The 20,260-nt window shown below is 33.5% G+C and overlaps 1 protein-coding gene across 4 annotated transcripts in view; it reads left to right on the top strand.

Annotated features, from left to right (window-relative positions):
• The window catches only part of CCDC91 (coiled-coil domain containing 91), a 355,649-nt gene that overhangs the window by 111,579 nt on the left and 223,810 nt on the right, over window positions 1–20,260 (top strand). For 3 of the 4 annotated variants that reach the window (XM_053556721.1, XM_053556724.1, XM_053556722.1), the window contains 3 exons: window positions 5,381–5,541; window positions 6,799–7,002; window positions 7,725–7,829. In XM_053556721.1, coding sequence (XP_053412696.1) covers window positions 5,381–5,541; window positions 6,799–7,002; window positions 7,725–7,829 — 470 coding nt within the window. The remainder of the gene's footprint in view (window positions 1–5,380; window positions 5,542–6,798; window positions 7,003–7,724; window positions 7,830–20,260) is intronic. The other variant, XM_053556723.1, reaches the window with a different exon arrangement.

Below are 20,260 nucleotides of genomic sequence, written 5' to 3'. Positions count from 1 at the left end.
TTGGTTGCAATTTGGCCGGGGCCGGGTTTGAACCTGCCACTCTTGGTATATGGGACCAGCGCCTTGCTGACTGAGCCACAGGTGCCGCCCTCCTTCAGAGGTTTAACATTTTATCACATTTGCTTTATCATTATTTTTTTCTCCTCAGTTTTCGTTTTTCTCCTTTTTTTACTGTCCTTTTCGATGTTTATTTAGTGTTCTCTTTTTGTTCCTACTTTGAGGGCATATAGTCAAAATACTATGTTCCATAGTAACTTGGGTTGGTTCTTACCCCTCTGTCCCCTACACAGTTGAGTGTGATCAGGGTATTCATTTGCAATACGGTTTAGTTCCTTTGTTGCTCTTTGTATTCTATTGTAGGAGTCAATCCCCCTTCCTCTGCTTGTTGATGTTATGTTTCTTTTGTTGAATATGGGAAACATATTTTAGTAGTTTTAAAAGTCCAGAATTACACTGAAACCCGTATTCAGAAAAGAGTGATTTCCTACCATTCTGTCCTTGTCTTTCCACGCCATTCCCACCTATTTTCCATTATAGGTCCAATTGGTTTTTTTTGGCTTTATCCTTCCTATAGTTCTTTTATAGCAAATGAGTAGATTCATATATCTTCATCTTTTCATGTATTTAAAAACCATTTATATTTTTTCATTTTGGCTAATTGTCTGCTCACATCTTTTGTCTCTTCTCTGTTTTTTTTCCTAATTCCCTCAATTTTTTTTTTGTATAGCTTTTAAGTATTCTTTTTAATAGGTATGTTAACCCTTATCTGTGCTACATGTTACACATAGCATTTTTTTTAGTATGTGAGTTGGTTTTTGTATTTGTGTATGGTAATTTTTGACAGCAAAAATGTTTTGTATATTTCTAGTCAAATTATTTGAAATCCAGACACAGTTGGAAAGCCCTTTCTTACACTCAATGTAAAGAAGAGGAACTCACCCATGTTTTCTTCCAGTACTTACATGATTTCAATTTTTTTTTTTTTTTTTTGAGACAGTCTCACTCTGTTGCCCTAAGTAGAGTGCCATGCCATCATAGCTCAGAAGCAGCTTCAAACTCTTGAGCTCAAGCTATCCTCTTGCCTTGGATTCCCAAGTAGCTGGGACTACAGGCACCCACCACAATGCCCTGCTAGTTTTTCTATTTTTAGTAGAGATGGGGGGAATCTCACTCTGGCTCAGGGTGATCTCAGGACCACCTCTTGGCATCTCAGAGTGATAGGATTACAGGTGGTCTTATTTTTTTATTTGTATCACTGATCTTATCTGGAGTTTATTTTTGTGTCTGGCATGAGATATCAGTGTAATTTTATGTTTTCCAAAGAACTAATCAATTCTCCTTGTTTCTTTACAAGCTCATCTGAAACTCTATAATTTTAAGTGCCACTTTTATCATATACTTGTCTCACATGTACTTGAACCTGTTTCTCAAATTTCTGCTATGTTCTTTTGGTCTCTTAATTACTGTGCTAACTAAAACACTATTTTATTTATAGAGGTTTTATGTCATATTTTAATTCAATTTAATGTTCAGTAGTATATTTTAATAAGATTGTAGTTAATATAGTTTAATATGTTTTAAGATGAGAGGCTTATATTTCCCTTAGAGTTTTCCTTTTTTTAGTGTTTTCCTATTTTTTGCCAGTTTACTTTTTTTTTAAGACAGAGTCTCAGCTGTCGCCCTAGCTAGAGTGCCGTGGTGTCACAGCTCACAATATACCTCAAACTCTCAGGCTTACGTGATTCTCTTGCCTCAGCCTCCCAAGTAGCTGGGACTACAGGCGCCCACCACAACGCCTGGCTATTTTTTGTTGTTGTTGCAGTTGTCATTGTTATTTTAGCTGGCCTGGGCCGGGTTTGAACATGCCACCCTTGATGTATGTGGCCGGTGCCCTGCTGACTGAGCTATGAGTGCTGCCGCCACTTTACCTTTGTCATTATGACAAAGCTTATTGGATTGTATCAAGCCAATAAATTGACAAGGGAAGATTGGCATTGTTATGATAGGTAGATGCCTTACCCAATTATAAGGGATATCTTTATCTTTGTTTATTATTTTGATTTTTCTTAAAAATTCAGGATTTTGATTAATTAGATTTACTCTTTTTTGGCTACTTCTGTGTCTGCATTATCTTTATTGTTTTTCATATGCTGCTTTTTAAATATTGTTTGTTGTTTCTGTGTTAGTTTGAGCTGGTAATTTAATTCATGGACTTGTAAAAAATTGATTGAAATAAGACTATAGGCTTTTTTCTAATTACTACTTTAAATGTATCCCAAAGATTTTCATATGCAATGGTTTGGCATCATTTCTTGGAAATTTTATAGTATCTTAACAAATGGTAGAAAATTAGAATTACATTGTAGCTGGGTGGATAATTATGAAAAGATTTCTGGAAAAGCTTTTTTTGAATGTTGCTGATTGATAACTGCAGCTACAGCTTACATTTACTAAATGTTTATCATGTGCCTGTCACTGGGCTATATGTTTTGTGTACATTATCTCAGTTAAACTATATAGCATTTCCCATTTTCAGAATGGGAAACTATAGCTTAGCAGAATTTATGTAATTTACTCAGGGCTGCATTTGTGTGGGTTGTTCTTAATTGAAATTTGAATCCATTTCTGATTCTAAAGCCTATGGCTTTTACTTAAGCAGTAATATTGTGAGGTCACAGAGGTATTGAGCAATATGGCATATTCAGGGAATGTTAGTAGCTCAGTGTGACTGGAGTGAAGTGAGCACGTAGTGATACCAATTCAGGCTTGGGCAAATAGTTCATTGAAGTCCTAATAACTAAAATGGAAAACATGAAGCAAAGCAAGTTTATTTAAAATGATAGGTAAGACAATACAATAGAACTGTCTGGTTGTAAGGTGAGTATATGGATCTGGAGGCTTGCAGAGTGATTTGTTCTAAAGAGATGTGAATTTGGGTATCATTAGCTTATAGATTGTAATTTAAATAATGGGTTTTGAAAGTAGTAACCGAGGACATTATGTACAGTGAGATCAGAAGGTATGGGAAACAATGAAACTTGGATTTAGGGGAGAAAGAGCCTGGTGAAAGGACAAAATAATCAAAATGTTTGGAAGAAATCTAGGAGATCATAGTATCTCAGGTGCTAAAGGATAAGTATCAAGAACAATGAAGAGTCATTAGTATCATATGCTCTGAAAAAATAAAGAAATACAAGATCAGATGAGATTTTATAGTACCTGAAAGGACAAGTAGTATTTTAATAACAGATCCAGTGGAGTTGTGAGGACTGGATTGAGGAAGAAGAAGATGGAGGCAGGGATTATAAACTGTACAATAAATTTATTTACGAAGAGTAAGGGTGAAAGGGTAGTGAGTGCTAGTAGGAGGTTCAGCGTACCTCCCTTTCCCCTCTGTGCTTTCCTCTAGCTTCTTTCTTCTTTCCTTTCCTTTTTCTTCCTATCCCACCCTTCCTGTATTCTAGCCACTTTCCCTCCTTTTTTTTTTTTCCTAATGAGAGACATTTAAATATTTAATGTTACAGGATAAGAATTTAACTTGGGCAACAATGTGACATCTTGTCTTAATTATACCTATTAATATGAATGACAAGAAGAGATGTTAAAATATTTAGGTGTTAGATCAGAATGATACTTTTAATAGTTTCTTGAATCCAGGATCATAGCTGCATATGTACCCTTAAGTAAACATACTTATCCAATAAACTTTAATAATGTTTAAAATAATAATGAAAATAATATTAACACTGTGATAAATGCTTTCCATAGTTTAGATAATTTAAACCTCAGCAGCAACTCCATTTTATAGATGAGAAAACTGAGGCACAGAGAAGTCAAATACCTTTGCCCACTTTTCTAACTTTGTATGGCAATATGGTTGTAGAGTCTATGCTCTCAAACACAAGATTGCCTTCTTTCTCACTACACTAGGTATTGTCATACCTTTAAAAATTCATGCGTAATATTTTGTGAAAAATTAATGTTCAGAATTAGAAGTTGAAATATTTTGATGTTTTAGAGAATTCTCCATCAGTATATAGAATAGTGAAGTTAAAAAAATCTGAAAAGATATACTAAGTACAAACATGAATTAAAATTCCAGTTTTCTGTATTTGAGTTAAAAAAAATTGAAATGCCTGTGGGTGAAGTTAGACTATCTTAATTATACAGGGTGACACATAATATCTCAGAAACACAATATTGTTTCATAATAAAAGTATATATAAGATAATTACATGATATCTTAGTGTACCAATCAGAAATTGGTATCTTTTTAGTTAATACCTAATGGCTTTATACATGTCTTTCTTCAGGGAAAAATGCAATTTCCATTGTGAGCTGCCTTCCAGAATTTATGGTAGAACTTCGCTGACGTTGCTACTGATGCCAATGTGGAATAAAGGTCTTTATAATTTAGAAAGTCAAAACCTATGAATGAGTTGCAGTCAAAATTGACTCAGTTATTTTTAAATTTTAAAACACATGATACAAGTTTGTTTGAAAATTGAGGAAGAACATTTGAAAATAAAGTAATATATATACAACCTGTTTATTTTGCCCTTACCCATATTTTTGTTTTATATTATACTCGATAATTGGCTTTCCTTTCGTGACCTTTGTATTAGAGACCTAACCACAGCATAATTTGTTATGAAACCAATTGTGAAAAAAAAAATCAACATTATTTTCCTATATAAACAATTTAGCAAACTTAAATTGACTTTATTTTATCATGAAAAATCTTTTCTTGTTAGAAAATAAGACCTTAATTTAGAGATGGTTGGATTAGTTGTTTCAAAGTAATTGTGCTTCCCCCTTACTCATTTTATTGTTATGTTTAACTGGTTGACTTGCCTACTGGGTCTTATGGTCATTGAGTACATGAATTCATCTGACTTGCTTACTGCTGTCTCCTCAGTCCCTAATGCCTATACCTGGTACTCGTGGGCCTTCTAGTGCTTTTTTTTCTTTACTTTTCTTTCTTTCTTTTTTTTTTTTTTTTTAACTGAATGACTTTTTCTAAACTAAACCAATGATTATACAATATATATGAATATTGAATATTTTCTTTGAGTTGGAAATATACTGTTGCTGGTAGCATGTTAGCATCTAAAAACTAATACATGATAAAACTCTTTTGCTTGCTAGGGTTTTACGTGGAAATGTCATGTTAAATGTAGAAGCACTAGTTTTAGATTTCAGATAATAGTGTCTGAGGAATAATCATAGAATCATAATTTTCAGTCTTAACTGCTTTTATTTCCCTCACCCTTCTCCCTTTCTTTCCCCTTTATTCTTAATTCCCTTCAACCCTCAACCTGTCCTACCTCTGTTTTCCTTTTTATAATCCTTGTTGTTTCATGTTGTTGTTATATTTTAGTATCTGGAGTCCATCTTTCATCAGCTTCTCCTGAGATTGTACTGGACCATGACCACTCTTCTCCTTCAGTTGGCTGCCTCTCTTCCGATGCCATCATTTCATCTCCAGAGAATATCCATACAGATAACAGCATTGTGAGTCACACTGTTCCTAAAGCACAGGTAAAGAGAAGCATATTTTATTTATTTAGGCAGAGTCCCACTTTGTTGCCCTTGATAGAATGCCATGGCATCATAGCTCACAGAAACCTCAAACTCTTGGGCTCAAGTGGTACTCTTGCCTCAGTTTTTCATTTTTAGTAGAGATAGGATCTTACTAATGATAAGGACCAGCTCAGGCTGGTCTCGAACTTGTGAGCTCAAGCGATCCAATCACCTCGGCCTCTCAGAGTGCTAGAATTACAGGTGTGAGCCACCATGACCAGCTGAAGCATATTTTTATTTTTTATTTTTTATTTTATTTTTTTATTTATTTTTGAAGCATATTTTTTAAAGGAAGTTTTCCTATGTGAAAAATTGCCCACTGATTTACTCGATGTTTTTCTGATTTCCTTTTTAACTTGTTTTTTTAAAAGAGGTGTTTTTGCAATAGATATTATAGTTTTGAGGCTAATATTTAATATCTAGAATTAAAAAACCCTCCTCAATGTTTGTCTTATTGCATAATTGTGAAGTATTTAAGCAGCCTCAGTGACCAAAATATGATTTGAGTATCTCATTTATTAAAATTGATTTTAGTTTTGCATTTCACATGCTGAACTTTCAGGAAGGAAAATACTTACAAAAAAGAATAATTATATCTCTTTTCAGATGACCTTTTATATGTTTTCAGGTATTAGAGCATCTATTTTAATTTTAGAGGAAAATTCAAGAAGATAACAGTTTTACAGTTTATTCATCAAAATACTTATCAAACTAGGCATTGTGCTGGGGTTAGGCCCAATTTTCAAAGTGCTGGACACAGTTTTGAGTCACCTATTAAATATATCATGAAATGATGATCAATAGAGGTCATTGATGATTATAAATTTTGATCAATGGTTTAAAATATAAACGAATTCCAGGCTTGTGTATAAATTTAGGAACTGGTAGCAGATATATCTATACTTAATCACATACTTTCATGTATAAGAAAAAGTTTTAAGTAATTTAGTGCATTGCTAGCAAAATAATAAGTGATTTAGATTTTAAAGTTGAGAGGACATTTTGTTTATTGCAGTAAAAATCAGATTGTTGTAACAGTTTGAGAGGTCTTCTGTTGATTTACTTTAAGGGTGAAATAATTTTGGAACCTTTGCTACAACTTAATTTCCAAATGTGGTTTCTTGTGCCCTTTGGATGTTTTCGTTATTGGTATAGTGTAAACTTTCCTCTCTTTTGTGTGTCTGTGTTGTGTGTGTATGTTTTAATGTGGTTTAGATTCAGCAATCAACACACACTCATCTGGATATCTCACTTTTTCCATTGAGTTTAACTGATGAAAAAAATAATGGAACATTTGCCCTTGTGGATGATTCTGAGGATCCTGGAGCCAATGTATCAAACATAGAGCTTCAGCAAAAAATTTCGAGTCTAGAGGTTAAGCTCAAAGTATCTGAAGAAGAAAAACAGAGAATTAAAAAGGTATGCTTATATTTGCATAAGAAATAAGTGTGTGAATTGCGTATACTGGAAATATGATATAACTTCAAACTGATTAAAAACTCATCAGAGGAAGGTGATACTGTTTTTGCTTGGCTATAGTTTTAAATCAGTCATGTGAGCTCATCACTTGGAAAAGTGATTAGAAATAATTTTATATATGTACTTGTAAAGATATGAATATCTTTTACTAGGTTCCTTTTTTCTCCTCTATTGCTTTTCTTTTTGGTTTATTTTTACTTTGAAAGCAGGTAGTATTGTGTTTCTTAAGAAGACATGAAATTATCTGATGTTGATTTTTCCCTGGGAAGTCACACATCAGGGGATATTTGATAAGTGTGTTTAGATACAGTTATTTTAGTAAATTATTTATTTATGCTCTCATCTTTTCTCCCCTAAAAATATATCTATAAAGAGACCTTAGAAAATTAATAGTAAGTATATATATGGATTTATTATGTTGACTGAAATTAGTTGATCATTAGAGATGATCCTTTTATTAGAGTAATTTTAATGTTATATCAGTTTGAGAGTAGTCTAGAAATTAAAATGAAGCATATATTGATAATATTATTAGACTTTAAACCATAATTCCTATGGGTTCTTTCCCTGACAAATATTTTCTTTGTTCATTGAAAGAACTGAGTATATTTTGTGCTATTAAATATTATTATATGAAGTTTGTATTTGGATTTTTCTTTTAGGATGTAGAATCATTAATGGAAAAACATAGTGTCTTAGAAAAAGGCTTTCTAAAAGAAAAAGAGCAAGAGGCCATTTCTTTTCAAGATAGATACAAAGAACTTCAGGTAAGCCTGTGCATTTAAAATGTAGAATGTAGGTCTTTTGATGAAGCATGAACTATAATTTCGAAAACAGTTTAATAAATACTTTATGAAAGAAGAATCAAATAATTACTTATGTAAAACATTGACTAACATAGGTTAAAATAATGAAGACTGCCATTTTGAAAAGTATGAATCTTTGTGAAGCCCTAATGATTAATAATTTGAGGCTCAATACAGTTTGGTAAAAAATAATCTGTTTCTGATGGATAACCTTTGGGAACTTGTCATTCTAGTTTTTATTATTATAATTACATTTGAAATATCTTTAGAATTTTTTAAACCGGAACCTGACATATTTAACCTTTTTAAATCATTTGTAGTCTATATCTCCTTTTCTTTTCCTTCCCAGATTTTCTTACTTCCTTGTTTGTTCTGTAGTCTTCTCCATCCCAGTAAATGGCAACTCCATCTTTGTAATTGTTAGAGCCAAACCCCACTCTTATTCCTTTTTTATATTTAATCCATGTCTGTTATTGTCCCAAGACATGTTGGCTCGACCTTTAGAATATCAGATTTTGACAGTTTATCATCATGAGGTCATTGCTGTCAACCTATTCTGTGCCATTATTTCTTTCTTGGAAAATAAAAACATCTTCTAACTAATCTTTTTGTTTTTACGGTTACAGATCACTCCCCACATTGCAGCCACTGTGATCTGATACAAATTTAAGTTGATCATGTCATTCCTCTGCCCTAAAACCTTCAGTGGCTTCTCATTTCATCCACTGTAAAAGCTAAGTCTTTAAATTGGTTTTCAAGGCTCTACATTTTCTTATATCTGTTTTGCCTGTCTGTTCCTTACCTCTTTCTTCTCAATCATTTTGCTTTCTTTCAGGGTCCGTAATACTTTTCCTTCAGGGACCTGCATGATTTTTTTCTTTGCGTCCTTCAGTTCTCTGTTCAAGTATCATCTTATCAGGTAGAACTTTCCAGGCCATGCTGACATATTCTCCACCAACTTTATCATGTTCTGATTTATGTCACCCCTTAGCACCTTTTACATCCTACAAACTATGTAGTTACTTGTTTATTTGCCTGGGTTATTGTAATCATCTCCTAAATGGTCTTCCTACTTCTACCCTTTCTCTTCTTCATATAGGTTTTAAATTCAGCAGGCAGATCCTATTTTCTCTCCAAGGTAAATTTTCTAGCTTCTCCAGTTCACCTCTAGGTATTTGTTTATTTATTTATTTATTCATTTATTTATACCAAACTTTACAAATTTGTGGGGGAGAGCATTCTTTGCCTATCAGAGGTAAGTGGTCTATAATTCACTCAGATTCTCTCTGCCTAGAACGCTGTTCCTTCCGGTATAGTACTAACTCTATTTTTCTTTCTTTTTTCTTTTTTGTTAAATACAACACTTGAAGATAAGGAAAAAGGTGGGGAGTATGTCTTTTCTTTTTTTTTTTTTTTTTTGCAGTTTTTTGGCTGGGGCCAGGCTCGAACCCACCACCTCTGGTATATGGGGCTGGCGCCCTACTCCTTGAGCCACAGGCACCACCTGGCAGTATGTCTTTTCAATGTCTTATGGGTATATTGATTAATAGGCTCACCCCAGGACTAGTCAGGAGAATGTATTTTTTTGACTCATTTACTATTGACTAAAAGTCTCAACTATAGTGAAGTTACATGTTAATTCGTAAATTTTTTTTTTCTTATACAAGAGGATAACTTCAAAGAATATAGTTTATTGCTCTATAGGACATAACAAATTTTGTTTCAAATCTAGCCCTCTTTCCTAGTTTAATATTCCATTGTTAAATTTCTTATATAGATATTAGCTTTTCATATGCTTTTCAACTAGTCATAATGTCCGATTCATTTAGTCTTAACATAAATAATTCATATATTAATAAGGGAGCAGGATAAATCTTTGATATATGTTCAGTTTATATTAATGTGAGTCATATATTTACTTTTTGAAAACTTTTACTTTGAAAAACTCTCACTGAACCCTAGTTTCCTGCTGATAGCAGCTCAAATGTTATCTTCTTGTGAAGGCTTTCCTTGACCATGCTATATAAAATAGTGAGATCCTGTGTACTTGCTCAGCATTCCCTAGCCCTTTTGCTTTTTTCCTTTTTCTTTCCCATTTACTTATTCTCACCTGTCATTTTATTTTGATTTGCTTTTTTTCTGTTTTCTTTCTACTATAGTATAGTTTCTGGTATATAGTGTGTGCTCAATTAATACTGTTGAATGAATGAATGACTAAGGGAATAAATGAACTAATCTCATGTACCCTGCTTCCCAAGGGCTAATTACATTTTGTATCGCCACACTTGGGGTTATGGTACTTATTAAAAGCTACTGTACTGAATACCAAGGGACCTTTGTGTTTTCTTCTTTTTCCATTGAGTGACTTATCCTGGGCACTTTAATGAGACATGTATCTTCATAAATTCAATTGTCTGTCTATAAATGGGAGCAGTAACATACCTGAGAAACTAACCTAATGTAATAGTGCTTTCAGTTTTCAGTGCTTTCATAAAGATCAATATATTTATTGATCAATAAATTGAAACTAACCTAATGTAATAGTGCTTTCAGTTTTCAGTGCTTTCATAAAGATCAATATATTTATTGATCAATAAATTTATTGATTTATTTATCATGCCTGCTGGCATGATCATTGTTGTTTTTATTGATTTACTATTACTAGTGAAAATGTAAGAGTGATGACTTCAGTCTTCAAAGCTAATAATTCAAAAAGATCTTCCTTTTATAGGAAATAGTAGTTCCAAAGAAAATATGTTTTCAGATGACTTTGCTTTAGTACCGATAGGCCTCTCTCTTTTTTATAGCCTTTGGATAAAAGAGTAAGTCAATTTACAGAGTATTTTACCACCTTGGTAAAATAAATTGTAGAAAAATTTACTAGGAAGTCTTATAGCCAAATTTTTTTTTTTTTTCTCTTTTTTTGTAGAGACAGAGTTTTACTTTATTGCCCTCGGTAGAGTGCCGTGGCATCACACAGCTCACAGCAACCTCCAACTCCTGGGCTTAGGCGATTCTCCTGCCTTAGCCTCCTGAGTAGCTGGGACTATAGGCGCCCGCCACAACGCCTGGCTATTTTTTTGTTGCAGTTTGGCCGGGGCTGGGTTTGAACTTGCCACCCTCAGCATATGGGGCTGGCGCCCTGCTCACTGAGCCACAGGCGCCGCCCTTATAGCCAAATTTTAATTGAAGCAAGCATACTCTATCAGCTTATGTTACTTCACCATCTGAGGACAGCATTTATTTTCTCTGTCTTCTCGTTGTACTGATGAGCCAATTCTTTGTTTTTACTTGGTTATTGTATTTTTCAGTTCTAAAATTTCCATTTGGTTCTTCTTCATGTCTTGTTTTTCTTGCTGAAAACCCTGTATTCTGTTTGTTTCAAGCGTGTTCATAATTGCTTACTGAAGTGTTAATTATCATGGTTGCTTTAAAATCCATGTTACATAATTCTGACTTTGGTGTCATCTCAATATTGCTGCCTATTTATGGTATTTTCTTATTCAAATTTGGGATTTTTAATTACATCCTGCACATTTTGGTGAGTATTTAAATACTGTATTTTAGCAGGCCTCAACTACTAGACAGGGGTTGGGGAAAGACAGATAACTCTGTAACGTCAGGTGCAGGTAAACATCTTGGGCAGGAGGGGATACCTCCTGACTACTGAGAGAAGGTGGGGTTTCAGGGATCACATAGGCCTTAGCTGACAGAACCCTGATGGGAGTGTGGGAGGCATCTTATTACTGTTCTATGGGTGTCCTTACTGACACCATGTGAGCAAGGGAGTCCTCTGGGTTATAAAAGTAATAAATAAAATTTCACTTTGCTAATGACTAATGTTATCTTCTCAATGTCATATGGGGAAATTGTTCAATAGGCCTATCCTAGGACTGTTTAAGAGAATACAGTTTATTTGACTATGTATATTACTATTGATTTCAGAGAAAAGTTTCAGAGGTTGGGCCTTCTCCATGGTATTTGGCTGATGTAGGTCATTTAAAGTCTAAAAGTTTTTTGTCTTGTTTGGTTGTCCTTTTCGTAGTCCTTTGGCTAGAGAGGAATGGCTTTTCTTGGGGCTTTTTTTGGTGCCCATTGGTATTTCCTGGTTGCTGGCGATTTCATTATCCTGTTTGGGATATCTGAGACTAAAAGAAAACTTACAGAACTCACTACTGTGTCACTTCTTGGGTTCCAGGTCCCCATTTGGTTTTCCTTCTCCGTATTTGTATTAATATAACCTTTAACATAATAACCAAGCTTTTTAGTTGTATTTGTTGAGAGAAATGGAGAAATGTGTCTTTTAAATTTTAATGTGGAAATGGAAATGAAAGCAACATTTTAAATTTTAGTTATTTCTTTGTAGTAGCTACATTAGGAAATTGATTTCAAAGTTAAAATACATTAATTTAAAGCAGGTAATTTTCAGTTAATTTTTTCTTTTAGGGAAACGGGGAGTGATTGTAAATAGAGGAAGGGTGAATAATATGGATAACTCCAAATGGGTGATACTATGTAAATCTCTTATTTGTTTTATGCTTACCAACTCTGTGTATACATATATGTGTATGTATTAGATATTCGGGAAGTGTATTTTCAACAAAAATATTTAAGTTATTTTATAAAAACATGATTTAGCAAGAATTTAGAAATTTTTTGCTGTTTGACCTCCTTTCTGTAACCCAGAGTTCTCTCAGTGATATGGCCTTTTTTCAAATTGCCCCGAAGTTGGTTCTACCTAGTAATTTCTTAGGAATAGGAAATATGGTTCAATTTGTGAGTGGCAAAGTAGGTTACTCTATGCTAAATACATTTCTGATGAAATATTAGCAAAGTGGTATTTTAAATAGTGAATATGATTAAATTTCTTCTTTGACTTTATGATTTGCCAGTTATCCTTCATGTAATTTGTAAGTCAATATATTTATCATACATTTTCTGGAGGATATGGCAGATTTCTTTTTTTTTTTTTTGGCTGGGGCTGGAGTTGAACCCACCATCTCAAGTATATGGAGCGAGCGCCCTACTCCTTGAGCCACAGGTGTTGCCCAGGCAGGTTTTTTTTTTTTTTTTTTTTCTATATTAAAGTATCTAACATATAGGTCTTCTAAATACTCATGGAGCTTTATGAAATAGAAAAAAAATTTTTTTTTGTTTTTTATAATGACATGGATAACATCTGTCTGGTATCCTAAATAAAGGAAAACATTTAGGAAGACTGAATTAGCTGAGAAACCCTTCTCCTTAAGAAATTTTAGTATGCATATATATTTATAAAATTAAATTAATATTTTTTCCAGAAAATGTGAACAATTTAGAAAAAGGAAAACAAAATTTAGAACTATTTCCAAGATTCCAAGTATTTTTGCCTGATATCAGAATAGTGGGCTTTGAATTTTCCATTTTGAAAAGAAATCTACTTAGCCCCCTCTACTTAGGCCAGAGTTGGATGTGCCTTTGTCAAGATTTTAGTCTGATCAAAGAAAGAAAAATTAATAAATAGAATGTTTGTAAAACCTTTAAACAGACTTTTTAAAAACAGCATTATCTATTATAGAGAATTCTAACAGTGTTATTTTATGCGATATGGTCTAATTACCAGGATAGGTGGAGAGGCATAAATGTGCTGTAACAAGGAAATAACAAATACTGTGAACTTTACAGTACAATGGGGGTGTGTTTTGTGTCCCCTTTTCCTGTTCTGTCCAGGGTGTGTAGTCTAACCAGAGGAAGAAAAGTGACTCATGCTGTATTTGTTAGAAATAGCTGTTCAGAGTACTTTAATGAAACTTGCATAGAGAACTACTCACCTTAGTACAACTTAGATTTCAGTCCTTTTTGTCTTTTTCCTGTAACTCCCAGGGCAAGTGGGTCAGCACCTGTGACAGGAACTAAAGCAACTTGGCAGTTTATCAGATAGCACATGTCATAATGCTGCCACATTTTAAAAAATTTAATTAACAGACACAGCTGGTTATAAAATTATCATCTCTGATAGTTGTCAGTATTGGTAGCTGTGGTTAGCTTTGGGAATTTTTTCTGTAAGCTTTTTAAATACTGGGCCTGTTCTTTCAAATTCTATTTCCTATTGAAATGCCTATGGGTTAGAACAGCTTGATTATTCTGCCTTGAGAATTTAATTAAAGAAAAAAACCTGTATCATTTTGTGACAATAAAGTGTTTCAGAGGAACTTAAGTATACCTCATTAATGGGTAGCTTCAGACTACCACTAAGTTTTATTGTTGATTTCACAGACTATATTACTTAAGTTTTAATAGGTGCTGTTTTTGTTTTTTTTCATGCCGTCTTTGTTGTAAAACGAGTACTAGTCATTTTAGCCACAGGCTGCTGTGATAATTGTGCCTTATGGCATTTGGTTAAGTGGGTAGATGAGAACAGTGGCTTGATAACTCAGGATATTTAACTTGAGGACTTGGTATATGGGGAATTAACTAGTTCTACAGGTAACCAAAATGTAATTTGCAGTCATATAGGAGTGGAGAATGATGAAGGAAATATACTTAAGCATAAAGATTTTATGTTTTGGTTTTCTTATATGTCTTACCTTTTAGTACTGTGTTTCAGATTGAATTATTGGGGAATGAATAAATTTCACTGACTAGGGAATCTGTCCTCTTCATAGGCTTTATAAAGGTCATGAGAGGAGAATCATTGAGAGATACATCAAGTATTTTCTTGCTTATTCCAAAGCTAATTGAATGATTGAGTTATCAGATCCACAGGTTAAATACTAAGATTTGGAGGATTTCTTTGTCAAACTGTATTAGAACAATAAGCATTTACACTGATTGATTTAAAACATCATGTCTATGTAGTTTAGAAAAGTTTATTTAAAACAAATTGGTAGGGTGGCACCTGTGGCTCAAAGGAGTGGGGCGCTGGCCCTGTATGCCAAAGGTAGCGGCTTCAAACCCAGCCCCAGCCAAAAACTGCAAAAAAAAACAAAAACAAAAAAACCCAAATTGGTAGAATTATTGATATAAAAAGAGAAACTTTTTTTTTTTTTTTTTGTAGAGACAGAGTCTCACTTTATGGCCCTCGGTAGAGTGCCGTGGCCTCACACAGCTCACAGCAACCTCCAACTCCTGGGCTTAAGCGATTCTCTTGCCTCAGCCTCCCAAGTAGCTGGGACTACAGGCGCCCACCACAACGCCCGGCTATTTTTTTGTTGCAGTTTGGCCGGGGCTGGGTCTGAACCCACCACCCTCGGTATATGGGGCCGGCGCCCTACCGACTGAACCATAGGCGCTGCCCAAAAAGAGAAACATATTGAGGGGATTTTACTTACTGTGTCAGTTGTAATTCTTAAAAAGAAAACTTTCAGTTCAAAGTACTCACTTTTAAAATACTCCTTGTGGAGTATTTTTCCACTAATTTCATTTCATCTATTTTGGTTCACTGATTAGACTTCCTTTAAATTTTAAAACGATAGTCTTCAATCTTGGGCTCACATTAGAATTCCAGGAAATTTTCAAAAAATTGTTCAACCACTGCCTCATATCAGTTTAATAATACATTCAGTGATTCGAATATCAAAAAGTACATGTAGTAAATAAATAAAAGTTTGTAGTGAAAAGTGTACTACTCATCCACCTAGTTCCTGTTCCTCTCAACAGGTAATCACTGTTTTGGTTTTTAAAAATTCCTTCCAAAATCTTTTATCATGCACACAATGCTAAGTACAAGTATATATATATATATATATATATATACACACACACACACACACACACGTATCCCCTCCTTTCTTTCCTTGTATAGATGGTTGTGCATCTATATAGGAAAGTAACTTATTTAATTACCTAAGAATGTTTCTTGGAGGCCTCTTGGAGGTGCATATATTCTTTTTTCCTTCCATGAGTATCTGAAATATGTTACTCCGTTTTCTTCTATCATGAAACATTGCTGTCAAAATCTAATATCAATCTCTTCAGTATTTTGTTATGTCTTAGTTTTGGTCATTCTAAGCTGATAACTCTAGGTTGTAGAGTTATATATAACAATGTATACTTTACAGTAGGACCTTTGTTAAGCAAAGAACTGTAACAAATGGGTCAACTTATGAAAGTGGGTCAACATGAGGAAATAGGCCTTAGTACATGTGGTGAATGTCTGGTCGATGAAAATTAGGTCAACTTGAGGAGGTAGTCAATATGGGGAGGTGGTCAACTATGGAGGTTCTACTATATATAGTTTTAACTTTTTTCTTTAAAATTTCAAGTTGTTTGTATTAAATTCTACACTTAATATTTGTTTTATTCTCTTATCATGTTTTGTCCTTATGGTAACTCTTATTACTTATATGTTGGATAGTCTTTGTCTTCTGTATTTATCTTTACTCTTGAATTCTTTTCATGTTTTTCATTTCTTTTTGATAGAAAATGTGTTTTCACTTGTATTTTATCTCTCCACAATTTATTTTCAATTTATTTTATTGGGTTTTATCTACCTTTTTAGTTTAATCATCACTTCTGGAGTGTTACACACTGTTAGAATGTTTTCCGAAAAATTTTCACATCATGCCTGAGTTTTTCTAATTCTAATTTTTTTTTTGGGATAGAGTCTCACTTTGCCGCCCTTGGTAGCGTGCTGTGGTGTCATAGCTTATAGCAACCTCAAACTTTTGGGCTTAAGTGGTTCTGTTGCCTCAGTTTCCCAAGTACCTGGGACCACGGGTACCTGCCACAATGGAACGTTCTCTGGAACGTTTCAGCTCAATCCAGCTGCTTCAGCCTCCCAAGTGCTGGGAATACAGGCGTGAGCCACCGTTGGCCTTATTAGTCTTATTACTTATGTAATGACTTTTAGCTCACTTTGAAATATGTGGTGAGTTTTTATTTATTTATTATGACATAATGTGCTTTTCATTTTCAGTAGGACTGTCATTCTGTTCCTTTTTATCTGTATGGTAGCATTATGTGTGAGTTTTTTTGTTGCTTTAAAAAAAAATTCAGATTAATGTGAGCGTACAAATGATTAGGTTATAATGTTTGCATTTGTTAGCTAAGGTCCCTGTTGTAGTTGTGTCCTGAACCCAGGAGGTCATTTTGTTAGATTTGAGTAATATCTTTTGGTTATTTGTTTTTACATGAAATTAGTTCTGTTAAACTTTTTAATGGAGGAGTGTTTGAAGATAGATTCTTTTTCCTCATGAATTTAAACTCCTCTCTGTTTTTGGCAGATTAAACAATATGGTGGCTACATTTTAGAATTTTCTAACTCACTTTCTTCTTTCCTCTTTCATTATTTCCTTCTTTCCTCTTTCTTCCTTCTTTTATTCTCTTAAGATTGTTCAGTTTGGATTCTATTCCCAGAACTTTGTTCTCATTGTAGGGGTTTTATCTTGAAAGTATTCAGAGTTTATTGAGCCCAGTGGATTCAGGACCATTGACATCTTATGAGGGCCACTTATATTTACCTCAAATTGGAACGTGCAGGCCTCTCTCATTTCCAGCTGCTGTCCTCAGTATCTGATAGCAATTTGGAGTTTTCCTATTTGTCTTATGTCCCATTGCGTTTATCTTTTATCTGCAGATTCCAATGCCTGCTGTACAGGTCTTAAGACTGTTGGTGGTTTGTCTTCACACACTCGTGTTTAGCAATCACAAGAGATACTGTGACATCTGTTTTTGTGATAGATATTGAATATGACTTTTTGGTTCTTTTTTTTTTTTTTTGAGGTCTTCTATATGCTTTGTAAGGGGATTTTGAGAAATCTAAAAATTGTTGTTTGCCATCATGTTTTTAGTATCCTTTCACAGTTAATTAATTGCTATCAAAGGGAATTATTTGTGAAGCTAAGTTTAAAACGTGCTTTCCCTGAGGATACTTTATGGGCTAGTGGTATATTGCTGGGGCATGGAAGTCTCTATATTATCCTAATAAATTTTGAGGGAAAAGACTATGTTTTATTCATTTCCTATTGTTTAGCACTTACATATATCTGTGAGAATTGTTGAAAAAGGAAGTATTTGGAAAAACTAGTTGGAAAAAACTTTGTTTCCAAGGAATAAAGTTTTATAGAAAGTCAATTACATTACATTTATCTGAGAATTACTAAATTTAATTTATCTATTTTATTATAGAAGATGATAAATTGGCTTTTTGTGGGGGGGGAGGGTAGCGTTTATAAGCATAGCTATAAGATTCCTACTTATTTGGTTTATATAGGCTGAAACATGTAACTTGTACTTTTTTATTTGCAGATACCAGTTACCAGCACCATAATTGGTGATCCTAATAAGGACATTAGATTATTCCCTTTCCCACCAAGATACTAATTTTTAAACACTTTGGTTTTATACTTTTTTTCTCATTCATCATTTTTATTACCTAATTAGCAATTAATAGCTTTTTTAAAAATGAAGACCATTTTAAAAACATAAAAATTTAACTTTTTCAACGAAAATAGCTTTATCTTAAATTTTATTTCTAAGAAAAGAACTAGTTTATTGGTTCAAATAATAAAAATTATAAAAATCATCAATTTTATCATTAAAATAGGCAATTTTTAAAAGAAATGAAAGTAATTTCTTTAATACTTTTTAAACCATGTGGAAAAAAAAAAAAAGATATACCTTAAAAATTTGTTTATTTATTCCTGAGTAACAGTAGTAATAAGAAAATTTATTGACCTTTTGGGTCTCAAAAAATGTGAAGAATTGGGGACATTTTGGGGAACTAACAATATAAGTACTGGTTTTTGAAATTTTGTACTGGCTCTTATTTTGATGGAATTATGCCATTTTCTTTTTTTTTTTTTTTTTTTTATTGTTGGGGATTCATTGAGGGTACAATAAGCCAGTTACACTGATTGCAATTGTTAGGTAAAGTCCCTCTTGCAATCATGTCTTGCCCCCATGAAGTGTGACACACACTAAGGCCCAACCCCCTCCCTCCATCCCTCTTTCTGCTCCCTCCCCCCATAACCTTAATTGTCATTAATTGTCCTCATATCAAGATTGAGTACATAGGATTCATGCTTCTCCATTCTTGTGATGCTTTACTAAGAATAATGTCTTCCACGTCCATCCAGGTTAATACGAAGGATGTAAAGTCTCCATTTTTTTTAATGGCTGAATAGTATTCCATGGTGTACATACACCACAGCTTGTTAATCCATTCCTGGGTTGGTGGGCATTTAGGCTGCTTCCACATTTTGGCGAGTGTAAATTGAGCTGCAATAAACAGTCTAGTACAAGTGTCCTTATGATAAAAGGATTTCTTTCCTTCTGGGTAGATGCCCAGTAATGGGATTGCAGGATCAAATGGGAGGTCTAGCTTGAGTGCTTTGAGGTTTCTCCATACTTCCTTCCAGAAAGGTTGTACTAGTTTGCAGTCCCACCAGCAGTGTAAAAGTGTTCCTTCTCTCCACATCCACGCCAGCATCTGCAGTTTTGAGATTTTGTGATGTGGGCCATTCTCACTGGGGTTAGATGATATGTCAGAGTTGTTTTGATTTGCATTTCTCTAATATATAGAGATGATGAACATTTTTTCATGTGTTTGTTAGCCAATCGTCTGTCATCTTTAGAGAAAGTTCTATTCATGTCTCTTGCCCATTGATATATGGGATTGTTGGCCTTTTTCATGTGTATTAGAATTATGCCATTTTCTTATTCCTCTTATAATAATTCAGAAAATCAATTTGTCATTTTATTTCTTCAAATTGTTTGGGACTGTTTTGAAGTCCTTAGGAGGCTGTTGTTTTCAGTTTTTCTTCCATCTTACTACATTAGTCACCATCTACAACAGTAGAAATTTAAAGTGTATGCTAGTATTTTCTCAAATCTAAGAGGTCATAGATTTATAAGGAATAATATCAATTTAATAACAGGTTTTGAGGGAACAGAAAAGGCAGCATTACACTTATATTTCAAGATATTCTAACTTCAGAAATTTTAAAAGTGTGATGAAATATGCATTTTAGACATGATTCGGTAAGTAAAATGAGTTTTTCTTTTTCAAATATTTTTCGACATATTTAGAATTTATAAATAATTAAAAATTTAAAATGTTTAAGGAGAAAAATCCGCTAAACTGTTTTAGTTAGTTTAAACAAAGAAACTTCGAATATTTTAGTAAATAGAAGTTTTCTTTTTTACTTTTAAATTTAAAAATAGTTTTGCTGTTTAAATGAATAACCCTCAGTAATGAGATTTCCTGCCAAAAAATGGATTAACAGCCCACCTTAAACTTATACCTAACCTCTCATAATATGATTCTGCATAAAATCTTTCCAGCAACCTTCTATTACTTTTGTAAACACTTGTCCCTCAGTATCTGTTGGGGAGTGGTTCCAGAACCTTCCTTGGATACCAAAATCTGAAGATACTGAAGATACTTAAGTTCTTTATTTAAAATGGCATAG

This window comes from Nycticebus coucang, chromosome 12 (genome assembly GCF_027406575.1).
Source record: "Nycticebus coucang isolate mNycCou1 chromosome 12, mNycCou1.pri, whole genome shotgun sequence".
Classification (NCBI taxonomy): domain Eukaryota; kingdom Metazoa; phylum Chordata; class Mammalia; order Primates; family Lorisidae; genus Nycticebus; species Nycticebus coucang.
The sequence above is the reverse complement of the archived record's forward strand: the minus strand, read 5'-3'. Positions and strand labels throughout refer to the sequence as shown.